The sequence below is a fragment of the Callorhinchus milii genome, unplaced genomic scaffold, assembly GCF_018977255.1.
Source record: "Callorhinchus milii isolate IMCB2004 unplaced genomic scaffold, IMCB_Cmil_1.0 Scaffold2, whole genome shotgun sequence".
In the NCBI taxonomy this organism is placed as follows: domain Eukaryota; kingdom Metazoa; phylum Chordata; class Chondrichthyes; order Chimaeriformes; family Callorhinchidae; genus Callorhinchus; species Callorhinchus milii.
This window is the reverse complement of record NW_024704743.1, coordinates 107,748,474-107,763,047: the sequence shown is the minus strand read 5'-3', so window position 1 is coordinate 107,763,047 and position 14,574 is coordinate 107,748,474. Positions and strand designations below refer to the sequence as shown.

Genomic DNA, 14,574 nt, shown 5'->3' with positions numbered 1-14,574 from the left:
CACTTCAGAATGAGATTTCCAATGTGTCAGTTAGATTCCCACCCATAACAGTGGTAAAGTAGTGTTGCTAAAACATTGCTGATCATTTCTCTCTCCACTCTTCCATACTCTCAGCCCTGGGAATAGTGTATGCTTACACCACCAATGCAGTTTGGTGTTTTAAAGCTACACAAGGTGTTGCCTGCTGAGTGAGAAGGGCAGTTTAATTTGTCTGATCTTGAATCTTGCTTCTACCCTTGTAATGGCTTTGATAATACTGTGCAGTATATACCATTAACATTTTAAAAGGTGAAGAGAGCAGAACAGAACATAATGAAACCAAGATGCCTAATACTGTATTGGTTTAATAATAAAGCTAAAATTTCTTTGATTTTAAGTACATGTATTGTCCATTGTAAACATTTACTTTACCAACAAAAAAATCTTTCCAGGATCCAGAATATGGTATGTGTCTCTATTGCTGCTAAGCAATGTAACTAGTGAATACCAATCATAATTTGGTTTCTCTAGACTGTTGCTTGTTCTACAGTATATGTCACTGCATATCATGGATCACTTTTATTAAAAGCATCATTACTACAGTTGGCAGCAATTTACATCGTATCTTACATGATAGCAGTTTCCAAATCTTTTTTTAAAAAAACATCACAACAAAGAAAACATACATTTACAAAGTCTTGTTTGTAAACTTCAATGCTAGGAGAACTGAGGTAATGCTGTTTAGCTTTGTGGCTAAAGTAACAAAGTCCTTTCTTTAGAGAAATGTACCTGAATCTTGTTTATAACAGTGCATTACAAGAAAAAAAATCACGAGACAATGCAAATCAACTGTAGTTTAAGTCAGAAATTGTGGTCACCCTTTTAGGCGTTTTATTGTCCAGATTTTTAAAAAAAAACATTCAACAGCTGCCAAGTTATTGCTGTGCCTCTGGGGTGAGACCTTCACACTATTGTGGGGATTGTCAGTGTGGACTCTTTATATACAGTCAAATCTATAGGCATGATATGTTCTACAATGACTTGTCCATCTGTGCTCTTCACAGCAACGTTAAATATACATCTTCATTATTCCTTTAAAAGCAGAAACTGCTTCGGTCACTAACAATCACATGCCACTGATTGGTGTTTGCTGTGGGTCACATATTACCACTGGTGAAAACGAAAAGCAGAGCATTTAACTTCATTCCTCACAAATTCAGACACACTCTTGAACTTGATACCGCTTCTAGGATAATAAATAATGCACTGCATAATACTTTTGACCAAGACATCTTTGACATCTGCATAACATGACTTGGAACTTTGCTACACTATGTTACAGAGATAGCTTAAAAAACTATGTGTGGACATTTAATGAATATGTAAACAGTAGGACTACGACTTGTGAAGAGTTTTAAAACACTTTTAGTAACTGGAAATGTAATTAATCCTCGTCCTCCTCTTCCTCTGCCCCCTCAACCGAGTCTAATCCTGTCGCCTGTGCCAATTCATCTTCCATAAGAGAGGAGTCTACGGGTTTACTGGGACTTCCCACACCATCACTGTCATCTGAATTGCCTTCTCCTTCTCCTTCAATAAAGCTGTTGTCTTCAGCTTTACCATCTGTTTTATCCTCCTTGTCATCACTTGAGCTCATTGTGCTCTGCAGTCCAGTCAGTTGAGGAAAACCAGGCAGGGCCATTCCCAGCCCAGGAGGAAATAACATAGATTGGTAGAACAGGCCAGGAGCCATAGTGGAAAGCAAGAATGGGTTGAAAGCAAGAGGGTTGTTGGTGAGCCCAGCTGCTGCAGCAGCTGCGAAAGAGCTGGAACTTGCGTTATTGGAATCAGAAGCAGATTCTGCACCGTTTGTTTCCTTATCCTCTTCATTTTCTTGATCATTTTCTTTGTCATTTTCCGTCTTGGATGAAACACCACTTTCTGTTTCACTTGGACCTGATGTTGCAGCAGAAGTACTAGCGACAGCAGTAAGGGGGTTGCTCAGTAAGCTTCCAAGTCCGAACATATTGGGCAGCCCTGCCATGCCTGGAAGCATCAAGGGTAGTAAAGCAGCAGGGGTTTTTGTATCTCCTCCTCCAGCAGCTGCGGCAAGGCCAGGTGGGAAGCCCATTAATCCAGCTAACTGAAGGCTTTGCAGGTTCTGTAAATTCTGTAGGCTTGTAAGATCCATTCCAGCAAACAGGCTGTTCATCAGCAGTGGGTTTATTCCCGAGGCTGAAGCAGCAGCAGCAGCAGCTGCAGCAGCTTTGGCGATCTCACTCTTGGGCCTTCTCCCTCTTCTGCTTGCTCCTTCCTCTCTAACAACTGGTCCAGTGAGAACGCGGTCAAACATGGACTCTGGCAGAAAACCCTGAAAAGATAAACAGCAGAGTCAAGTAATTAATCCCAAGTACACTAAACCCACTTCATGATCAAAAAAGCTCGATAAAAAAAACATTTTTTAGCTTCATAAGAAAATTTAGATTTCACAATGTGCCAGTTTTCTCTGCAATTGACTTTAAAGATAAAGATTATGTCAAAATTTCATAGATGCATCAAAAAAGGCACCTTGTTGGTTCCGGAGTCACAATGGAGTATTGAGCTTGGAGAAAACTTCAATCTGAACTCCACTCTAACACTGTTAGGGGAAGACAATCTTGGATTGAGACACAAGGGACACCAAAACAAGGTGACCTTTCCTGTATCATTCAAATGCACGTAACAGATCGATCAGACTATTAACATAATCTGTGGAGATCTCTCTGTGCAAGATGACTCTCTTGCTACTCTCCAAAACCTAAGTCTAAGGAACAAGGATAACTTGTTGCCGAAGGAAGTAGTAGAAAACGTGTGAATTTTTTTTAAATGTTAAAATAATATAATGCTATGTTTTTGATATAATAATTAAGAATACTTTAAAAGATGTTAATTATTGCTTATAAACTAAAATCAGTAACATTCATCACTATAATATGTAGAAAGGACTGAATTTTAAAGGGCAATGCAATTCAAGTCATATTTTACTTTCAGAAAATATAGTTGGCCTTGAAACAGTTTAACTTCAAGCACATCTATTTTTTGCATTATAAAGCACCTTTATGAACCCATAACAAAGTCAACTGTGCTATAATTCAGCTGCAAAAGCAAAGTGCAGTCACCTGATCTAAATTTGATTGATCATGTATGCAAACTGGGTTACCTACTAAATAATTCATCTTAGGTGAATGAGGATTGAAACAAAAACTGCATTACCATAACAGGTATGACATTATCAAAGACAATATTGGTGTTACATAGACAGTTTTCAGCTGGGCTTTGTACAGATTCTCTTACAAAAAAATCCAGTTACCTCTTCAAGAAATAACCGAATAATAATAATAATAATCCTAGCATTTGATATAGCGCTTTTTATGTCTTCTAGAAGTCTCAAAGCCCTTCACAGAATATACTGCAAAGTAAATTGACTGTATATTTGTGGGCGAACGCAGCAGCCAATTGCGCACAGCGGTGTCCCACAAACAGTCATGGATTGAAAATGACCAATTTATTATTGTTTTGTTTTTTGGAGGGATTATTATTAGGTGTGTGGCGTAAGGAAACTTGCCCGAGGTTTCGCCCTGCCTGGAATTGAACCCAGGTCTCTCGCTTGCAAAGCAAGTGCTCTAACCACTGAGCTACAGGACTCCCAAATAACCAGCATAATGCCAACTTACAGACTGTTTGACAACATCAGCCCAATCAGGTGCAACAGCAAACTCTGGATTTTCTTCAAGCCATCTAGGAAGGTCTTTCATTGGTGGAGCCATGGCACCACCCATCTAGTGAAGTTAAAAAAGACATCTGAGACACAAACTTTGTATGCAGATCAATCTCCTGAAGGTTAAATAATTCCTTATGCATTTTTCATAAGCATTTTTGAAGTGGAAAAATAGTTTTGAAATTTGGGTGTTTTCTACTCCCAATAGTATCTATCACGTTAAAGTAACAACTGCAATATATCAAAACAGTGCCAACGAAAGTGCATGAAAACAAGTTTGAATGCTTATTAAGGACGTTATATTGTTACCATGTTCCTATATTACAAAGATCACATCTGCACACACTATAGATGAGAAATGCAAGTCCCAGATCATGGTAAGGCTCCAAGTAGTAATAGCTTTCTTTGAAGGAATGAACACAACCTCCAACAGCTCCACCAAGTGGATTTTCAAAATGCAGCAATCCCCCCCCACAAACCGGGGACCGCCCCCCCCTCACACCCCACCATCACCCTCGGTTAAAAATGTACAATGTCAAATAAGCTGGAGCATCTTTCAATTTTCATTTTAAAGAAAGTCCAGAATCATACTTTCATCAGCTCCAGTTAACAAAGAATCTAGAAATGGTTCACTTGTGGGCCTGATCCAAAATAAATAGCACCAAGCAAGAAGCATTGAGCAGTATGTATAAGACTGCATCTGCTCAAATGACCTGCTTTTCATTTTCATTCCAATTTAATCAGTCAGCCAACTGATCTCCAAAATTAACGCTGAAAGAAGAAAATCATTCTAAAACATTTCCATCAAAATGACCCGAAACAAAACTCATCAATTATAACTAAAAATGAATCCACAAAGTGATCCCTAGTAAAACAACTCTGCTTGTTCAAGAAGATCTTTATCCTTCTTTGGGTCAGACTTATAAACCCTAGGTAGGGAAAACACCTTAAAAATGCACCTTAAACACCTTAAATGCTCTTAAAAATGCAGTGGAACTTGATTCTAAGGTGGTAGTGGGGAATGGGGTCCATAAAACCAGCTCCATAATGGGGCATCAGTTCTTCTGCATGTGATATCACCAACCACGACTGGTGAAGTTACCGTGCATTTAAGCGACAGGCCAGACAGCTTCACACATGCTAAAATATATCTATTTTTTTAATCATATGGTGGCTGCTGACATTAAGCGAGCCAGTGTTACAGTGGATTTTTTAAACAGAGGGAAACAAAATCTAGAATTAAAGGCTCATCTGAAGGATGGCACATCCAACAATGCAGCCAGCTCTCCATCATTACTGCACTTGACTGTCAGCCAAGTTTAAAAGCTCATGTCCTGATATGGAGCTCAAGCTCTCAACCTTCTGACTTAAAGATGACAGTCTTACCAAAAAAACAGTCTTCTGTATTAAAGAATTTACTGGGTTTAGCTATCCCTATTAAACTTCAAGCTCCAAGGTGTTTTCCTGTGTGAAGTGTGCTACATGAATGCACGTTGTTACTGTTTATATTGATGTCTTTGCATTTTTATACTTTATATTGATCTCATACCTTTTTCCCATTTCTTTTATTCACAATAGGCACTCTTTCATCTCCTGTCAAAGTGTTAACATCCAGTTTGTTGGGATTTCTACAGCGATGCCTTTTTTGTTTCGGCTTTTGAAATGGGGTCAACAGCACTTCTCCACTCTTCTGCAAAAAAAAGGAATTGGTCAACCAAGCTTTGCCATATTTAGGGTCATGCACATTTAATAAACTCAGTTACATTCACAGACCTGGGTAAATCAATTTCTACCCTCGAAGAGTTTTTTTTAAATGCCATATTTAGGAAATGGAAAAAGACAAGATTTTTATGGGAAGAGTTTGCTATTCTTAAAGATGGAAGCCGCAAACAGTATGCACTTTAGCAGTCTGTGAAATATCAGTGCTACGGTGATGAATTGCTGTACTTAATTGTTCTTTTGAACATTGGGGAGCACTTCATAGAATCACTGAATGTCACAACAAAGAAACAGGCCAAGGTGTGCATTGGTATTTTTCTCAAAAAGCCACCTAAATCCCATTCCCCACTACTGTGTGCAGTTTTCACACTCCTCTTTTTTAAGCAACTAATTCCTTTTAAAGCAATTTATGGACTCTTCCTCAAAAAGTTTGTGGCAGAAAATTTCACATTTCAACTATCCTGTGCATTAAGAAAACCTTGATTTTCACAAAAAACAAAGTTTTGTTTGCGGTTTTGTACCTATTTATATTTTAAATGTAAAACCAGTGTTCGATTTCTGGATAAGCATACTGTACACTGAGCCTCACTGAGCCACTTCATCTCCACAAACGGTTTCTCCTCAAGCCCTCACACTGTCTGGTGCTGCGTTCCCCATGGCTGTCCTAGGTCCCCTCATCTTCAATATCTATATGCTCCCACTTGGTGACATCATCCGCAAACATGGGGTCAACTTCCACATGCATGCGGATGACATCCAACTCTATCTCTCTGTCTCCACCTTCAACTCCAGGACCACTGCTGTCCTGACAGAATGTCTGTCAGATATCAAGTCCTGGATGAGAGCTAACTTTCTTCAGTTGAACATCAATTAGACCGAGACTCTCCTGATTGGCTCCCATCAGCGCCTCCACACATCAGGCGCACACTCCACCTTGTTAAGCAGTCCGGAATCTTGGCATCTTGTTTGACCTTCAACTATCCTTTCTACTCCACATTCGCGCCATGACCTGCTCTGCCTTCCCCCACCTCTGCAACATCGCCCAGCTCCGCCACTGTCTCGCACCGCAGACCGCCGAGACCCTCATACACGCATTCATGACATCAAGGCTTGACTCTGCAAACTCCCTGCTTGTCGGCTTCCCCAACTCCTCCCTCCATAGGCTGCAGATCATCCAGAGCTCTGCAGCCCATGTCCTCTCCCGCACCATGCTCCGCGACCCTATCACCCCTATCCTCGCCTGACTCTGCTGGCTTCTCATCACAGAGGATACAATTCAAGATCCTGGTCCTCACCTTCAAAGCCCTCCACGGTCTTGTACCCCCCTACCTCTGCGAACTCCTAACCTCTTACCAACCTGCCTGCTCCCTCCGCTCAGCGGGCTCTGGCCTGCTTCAAGTCCCCCTCCTTACCTGCCCCACCATTGGAGGGCAGGCCTTCAACCTCTCTGCCCCACCATCTGGAACTCTATTCCACAGTCCCTCCGCGTCGTTCCCGCCTATGCCTCCTTCAAGACCTGTCTCAAGACCTTCCTCTTCGACCAAGCCTTCCATCACCCTCCTTCCCCCGCTGCCTTCTACCCTCCAGACCCCCAGCCTGGGTCCGAAACACTGACTGTCCAGCATCTTGGGGCGTCCTCCCAACGTTAAAGGTGCTATACAAATGTAATTGTGTTGTTGTCGTTGTACACATTGTTTGCATTGTAAAGCCCAATGCTCTACCTTTTATTTAAAACTATGTCTGATCCATAAATCGTTGTGTGCATAGTGTCAACCTGAGATGCAGCTTATTCACTATTGCAATTTTTGTTCGTAAAAACTCACCGTGTTGACTTCTGTGCCAAGTGTTACGTATGTTCAATGTGAATGGTTAGACTTTGTTCTTAGAATATGTCCTATACTTACTGGTACATAACTTGGCATGTCCACAGTATAAGTTGGATGAACTTTAAGCCATTCCACCAAGTCCTTATTTTGGGGAGCTTCTTCTCCCACCAGCCTGGTCCCATCTTCTAGGTTAATGACAGGGATGTGAGCCTCTGGATCCAACTGACCAGGGGACGGAATGTTTCTTGGTTGTGATGCTGTCTGTGTGCTCTCCTCAAAGGCTTTGGTCACTTCTGCATCATCCTGCATTGAATGTGTATCATTGAGATTATTAGTCTAAGTAATTTAAGAAATGAAATGTCTATACTATCAGTAATTATTGCCTAAGAATCCCAAAATAAAAATAATTCTGCAGTCTCTAAATAAATATAAACTGAATGTGACATTTTTATGGAGAGTAACCAGACAATATCCCTTTGTAGGAATTCTCTACTATACACAACTATTAATCCCATCTATTAACTGTGCATATGACCTTGTTCAAGGCATATTCTTAGATATGTTACTCCTGTGGCAGTAGCAGTCTTAAATTTTGGTTAGTGCACCTGAAAATCTATGTTCCATCACATAGATTTGTTAAAAAAAAACATTATCTTTTAAGTACAGGTAAATTTGGTTATATTGTTTTTTTTAGAGTGGTAAAGTTCACAGACTTCTTCCTGAATTCAAAGCTTTCATTTTTACCACTTCCTCTAACTGCCTAACGGGTGAAGGTATTGCACAGTGCAGCATTGGGCCATACAGATTAGAAAGTTGCAATTTTGAATAACTTCCCAGTTATCTCGTGGCCTCTGACTGAAGGTGCAAGTAAGTCAATGTGGTGAGGGCAAAATCAGTCTGTGTACAAATGCCTCCCATGGAGGAACAGCCTGCCAAAGGTCACTCTCAAGGCTTGTACATCAATAGTGACCATTTGAATGTGGCACCAGAGGATGCCTATCGCATAGATCTCCAGCACAAAGGTCAAGTTAAAGTTGCCTTCAGTCGAGCGGAGCAAATTCAAAGACAAAAACTTTCATTTTGACTTTGATTGCATCTATCCTGTTTTCAGGCTGTTTAAGCCCACTTCTGTTCTCAACCTCTGCCTGATACCATTTCCTGTTTTTAAGATTTGCATCGAATGTTACAGACACTTTCCAATGGCGATTCTAATTATACCAATTCAGTTTGCCTTCAATCTTCAAGAACTCCAGAGGTGGGAAGCATGTCCCTAGTTTATTCTGGTGCCTTAATAAAATACTCTCTCTTGAGATTGTTTCAGGCCAGAAATGTAGCACCCCAGATTCTGACAAGGATGTCCCTAACAAGCCCCCTTCCCCAAAACACCACAGACTTGTATCAAGATGCTGCAGGGTTATGCTAGCTCTGTGTAAAAAAAAGCTTTCTTACTTGTCAGGAAACAAATCAATCAGAGGTAGCAATTGCTTAGGGGAGCAGTCTTAATGTCTTTGAAAGATTTACTGAGCGATCAACATCATACATCAACTTCCACCTGGGGAGAAGGCATTAGGGCTTCAGGAGCCTCCAACATCAGTTGCAGGACTGCTCAATTTCAACATTTTTATAAATAGTTCAGGGACAATACAGAACTGTATCTACTTTGCAGCCAAAGTGTGAAGGCCACTGACTGATGATCAACGGGGCTATTATATGGATGCAGCCATTGGCTTGTCACCCCTGAATATTGCTTTGACTGTGGTACTGCTAAACATCCAACAGAACACCAGCAAAACTTGTATCAAACAGTTTCACACAAACATAGAACAAATAACCCCCACAGGATCTTTTCATTGGAAAATTCCTGAATGGATGGCTCAAATCCATGATATTGTCTATTTCCATAATCTCAAATTGCATGGCTAATTTTTGTTCAATTGGCCATTGTTGTAACTCTTGCACTACCCACACTGGAACCAGTGCTAAATATAGAAGGTTATCCCCAAGGCTGTGGTTTGGGTCTGTGTATACCTTGACCCTCTGAAGTCTGAATTTTAGGTTCCCATAAACAGTGTGGCAGCACTTCTTCAAGGATTGCGGTGGTTTTAACAAGCTAGTTTGCAGGACTTGCAAGTGCCTGCCTATTTTAGGAATATAAAGCTACTCAGTTAGACATCTACATACAGAGTAATTATTCTGTTAATAGAAAATTCCATCTTGGATTTATCAGATGTGATATGATCAAGTCTTTTCTGGCACTCAACTCTCTTCTAATGCATGATACCACAAAACTATTTAGGAGAATTTCGCTTTTTCTATTTCAGGCTTGACAGGTGGTAGAGAATTCCTACAACCAAAGAGGAAATCTTGTGTATACAATCTGTAAAGAAACTCACCATTTATCTTCCAGGAATAAACAAGATATGGGACATTTTCCAGGAAAACAAATATATCTGTACTTTCTGAACAAGTCACAATATTTAGATTCATAGGTTTGGTGGCTTTATCCTTACGAGATGATGCAAATTGCAAAAACCCACAGCTCATTTCTCACTTAAATTATATAAATAATAATCTTTGCATTTGATATAGCGTTTTTCACGTCTTCAAGGCATCTCGAAGCGCTTCACAGAATATGCTTTAATGTAAGTTGACTATATATTTGTGGACGAAACACTGCAGCCAATTGCACATAGTAGTATCCCACAAATAGTCATGTATTGAGTGACCAAATTATTATTGGGTTTTTTATTGAGGGATTATTATCAGGCGTGTGGAGTAAAGAAACTTTACTCCCTGCCGGGAATCAAACCCAGGTCTCTCGCTTGCGAGTCGAGTGCTCTAACCACTGAGCTATAGTATTGTTGAAGCTATTAGAATGCATGTATGCATTTCAAATGCTTGTGTGGCAGATAGCCAATCTCATTGTTATCACCTCATCTAAGGAGCTGAGAATGCGTCTAGAACAGGTGCCAATCTACAGTGTGGGAGGGTCATTGAATATGAATGGAAATGAGATTAGAGTCTGTTAAACCTACCGTGTTGAAATCTTTTTATGATTTTATAATTTTTTCTTTTTGTTTCATGGATCTTTCTCATATAAACTAGCAACCAAGTGGTATACATTCAGTCAATGTTCATCATAGATCTGCTTGCAGCATTTCCATTTGACCTTTTTTTAATAACCATTTTTATAAACTATATGTCAGACTGTCCTGGCCAACAATCCCTTAGGGATCATTGGTCATTCACTTCATGCTTGTTTGTACCATACTGCTGTGCGTAAAATGGTTGCCATGTTTGCTTACAAAATACACCGTCATTACATTTTACAGTAAATCCTGTTAAGTGCTTCTTGATATGAAAGATCCAATTTTAGTGCAAGCATCATAATCTTACTGAACATCAAAACATGAAGCAGTTGGATGCATGCTTCAAGGTTTTCAGTTTGTAAAATGAACAGTTTAAAAAAAAGTGGTATTATTTACTTGATATAAAATAGGAAGATCAAAGTAGAAAAATATATGATTTCTGAATTAAAACTTGGATGTACTACTTAAGAAATATCATGTATGAGTGCAGCAAAAAAATGCAGTCACTCGAAATAGTAAAAAAAACCTGCTGCAACAAAGAGGTGTTATATGTAGGGCAGACAGAGCAAGTATAGTGCAACCTTTCCCGTTAAGATTTTCTGGTTAAGAAAATGTTGAAAGTACACAAATGTGAATGAAGAAAAAAGCATAAAAAGGCACATTGCACCCCCCTCCCACTGTCACCTCCCCTTACATGTTCAGCAGCAAGATTGGCACTGTCAATGCTGCTGATCTGCATATAAGAAGCACACTTCTGTTATGCTGTTTAATTTTCTCATCTCCAAAAAGTGTTGCAAAAACAAGAGCGCTCTTTGGAAATACAACATTGCACGGAGAGAAATTTTCTTTGCTGCATGTACCTCCTTCCACTTTGGGGATTACAAAGTTTGCAGCAAAGGATGAAAACCATTCTCACATCCTGGAAACTTCAAAATGATATATACCAAAACAAAAAGCAATTTTATTCATACTTGGGAAGCCATTTTTAAGTTTTGCAAGAATTATAAATAAATGGAGTTTAAAAATAAATCAGGTGAGTTCTCCTTGGAAAAACAGTTTACTTACAGCATTTAATGACGTGCGCTTGTTGTTCATAAATAGGAGATCGAGTCCCTCGACATTTTTCCTTCTTCCTCTTCTCCTTTTTATAGGTGTTTCCCCATCAACTAGTGAACCATTTATCATAAGTCTAGTTGGCGTTTGTGAAAGGCCTGCTTGCAGCATTTCAATATGGGCTTTATAGGCATCAGACACTGGTACAGAGGCATTCGACAAAACAAACTTGGGAGTAACAGAAGCGGTACTGACTGAGGTAGAACTTTTTGCCTCTCTAGAGGCTTTTGATAAGTCCACAGCTCTCTCCTGTCCACTCTCTGAGGCTGCTTGGGACTCGCGAAGCTGAGCTACCATCTCCATTAGGTTTCTTCTTCTTGCAGCTCGCTCAGCTTCTATTTCGATCTTCTTTCGTCGTCTCCTACGCTGTCTTGGAACTGACAAATTCAATGCATCTTCCTACAATGAAAAGCACAGGATACAGACATTAAATGGAGAACAGCAGCAATGTTACAGACGTATAATAATATTCCTTGCATTGGGTATACAGCCTTATCACATTGTTGCAACATCTCAAAATGCTTCAGAGAATATACTGCAAAATGGATTGATGTTTATTTTGTAGGCAAAACCAATGTGAAATAAAGTATTGTTACCTTTACATGGATAAATCAAATCACCATTAAAGGAAATACTTTACCTTGATAACATCAACAACCTTTCTAAGATATTGGTTTTACACAGTTGAAAAAACTATAATTAAAATAGGATGTAAATGCTGAACAACAACAACAACAACAAGATTCCATTTATAAAGCGCCTTTCACGTCAGGAGGACGTCCCAAGGCGCTGCACAGTTGGGTCATGACCCGAGCAGGGGGGAAATGGTCAGGGTGAGGGGAGGGAAGGGAGGGAGCGAGGAGGGGTAAATGGTCAGGGTGAGGGGAGGGAAGGGAGGGAGCGAGGAGGGGGAAGAGAGTCGAGAGGGGAGCTGAAGGCTCGGTCAAAGAGAAAAGTTTTGAGACCGGCCTTGAAGGAGGAGAGGGAGGAAGCAAGGCGAAGGCACTGGGGGATGGAGTTCCAGAGCCTGGGGGCTGAGAGGCTGAAGGCCCGACCACCGATAGTAGGGCGATTGGGGCGGGGGATGTGGAGCAGACCGGAGCCGGAGGAACGGAGGGTACGGGCAGGTAGGTAGGGGGATAGTAGGTCAGAGAGGTAGGAGGGAGCAAGGCCGTGGATGGCCTTATAGGTGAGGATGAGGATCTTGAAATCAATCCTCTGGGGGATGGGGAGCCAGTGGAGGCGAGCGAGGGTGGGTGTGATGTGGTCCCGAAGCCTGGGGCGGGACAGTACACGAGCTGCAGAGTTCTGAAATGCTACTTGAACAAGTAATGTTTAGTTACTGTTTTAAAGAGAACAGGTCAAGAAAATCCTTTAGAAAATGTAATTGAAGCCCGTTAAGAGTATTTATCGAACTGTCCCCAGCACAAAAAAGCTAAAAAGCAACAATTTAATTACAGCTATAATCAATTGAAATAGGAGCAAGTGCTACCTTCAGTCTTGATCCCATAATCTAGGGTCAACTAGATTTATAGAATTGTAATGAATTTACAAAAAAACACAGATTTTTGTAAACTTTAAAATGTGCTTTAATTCAGTCAGGTTTTACAGTAATTTTATACTATTACTTGATACTAAATTCAGAGGGAACACATATCAAATATTAATCTCTACTCAAAATGTGCATGAATGTGTGCAATTACTTGGAGCAGAATATACTGAGTTCTTAAACCTGTACTTGCTGTCCATGAAGAACAGCTTTATTTAATTGCAAAGTTCCAAGAACATAAAGTATGTACCCCGTGCTTAGACACTGTGAATTGTGTGTTCACGAAGATGAGAGATGTTAATATTAGGAATGGATATTCTTCCTTTCTCCCTCCCACCTCAAACGTCTGCCATGTTATGCCTTCATCAAGTATTCCTAAATCATGCATCACTGAACTAAAGTTTTCTTAATATACTGACAAACCACAATAGCAATGCTGAAGATTTATGGAGATATCTAACCAGAGCAAGAGAAAAATCAAAGCCAGAAAGTGAAAGGAAATAGCAGCTCTTAATCTGTAGTGGTCAACAGAGGAAAAATAAACTAGCAACCCGACTTAACTCATTTGTAAATGCAACCTGGAGAATCGCATGATAAAACACAGGATCATGTGAAATTCTCAAAGGGAAAGTGTTCCAATCGTAGGGTATGTGGAGGTTCTGAGAATTAAGTACAATTTCTTCCTCACATGAGCTAGGAAACATTAAGGCACCAAAGGGAAAGCAACATGAGACTAACTGTTTAAAGAAATGTGGCTTAGCTTACTATAAACCTTCTTTCTGAACTGCCACTTTATCCAATCTGCAAAAAGTAAAATTAAACACCTACCCTTGACATCTGAGGAGAAACAGCTATATCTTCGCAGGCACTGAAGCTTCCTTGACCGACCATGGAGAGTTCAGTGAAACTCCTCCTTGGCAGAGGGCTTTCCACCGACGAGGGTGTGTAGTTGATTATACCATGAAAATCAAATGGTTGGCGCCTGTTAACAGGCCACTTTCCCTTCATTACAACTTCACATATGTTGTCCAAACGATTGATCATCACACGATCCTGGGGAGCAAAGGTACATTCGTTGAAATACTTGAAAGCACAAACTATTAGAACAATACTTAGATACCAAATCAAAGAAATAACAAGGCCAGTTAAACAAATACTACATCCAGTCATGTAACTTTGGGATAAAGTAAAACCACTCTTGTGACAATCTATGTTACAATGTTTTTCAAGTAGTTAGGGGATTAATAGAAATGTATACCATATGCATGAGTATGTGGAGGTCCCAAAGGTTTGAAATATGAACAATGGGTGGAAGAGAGGCCAGACACAGATCAACACTTAAAGCTTGGTCTGCCATCTGATGGTCCAACACAGAGGCAACAATAGGCCATGTCGGAAAGTGGTTAGATTTGCTTCCAAATTCCCAAATACTGAGCTTTTAAGTTCAACAGTTGGCCTGTGGGAAACACACCAACCAAGGCCAGATATTTTCTGACAGAGTGAGTGGTAAATTACAAGTCAAGTAAGTCATTCTGAACCATT

General features: G+C 40.2%; 1 protein-coding gene across 2 annotated transcripts in view; it reads right to left on the bottom strand.

Annotated features, from left to right (window-relative positions):
* Positions 1–326: 326 nt before the first annotated feature.
* Positions 327–14,574, bottom strand: part of chd7 (chromodomain helicase DNA binding protein 7) — a 123,002-nt gene continuing 108,754 nt past the window's right edge. For both annotated transcript variants that reach the window (XM_007896721.1, XM_007896722.2), the window contains exons 33-38: positions 13,861–14,085; positions 11,436–11,882; positions 7,360–7,584; positions 5,286–5,426; positions 3,693–3,797; positions 327–2,350 (exon numbers count right to left, since the gene is read on the bottom strand). In XM_007896721.1, the coding sequence (XP_007894912.1) occupies positions 1,424–2,350; positions 3,693–3,797; positions 5,286–5,426; positions 7,360–7,584; positions 11,436–11,882; positions 13,861–14,085 (2,070 nt within the window). In that variant the 3' untranslated portion in view covers positions 327–1,423. The remainder of the gene's footprint in view (positions 2,351–3,692; positions 3,798–5,285; positions 5,427–7,359; positions 7,585–11,435; positions 11,883–13,860; positions 14,086–14,574) is intronic.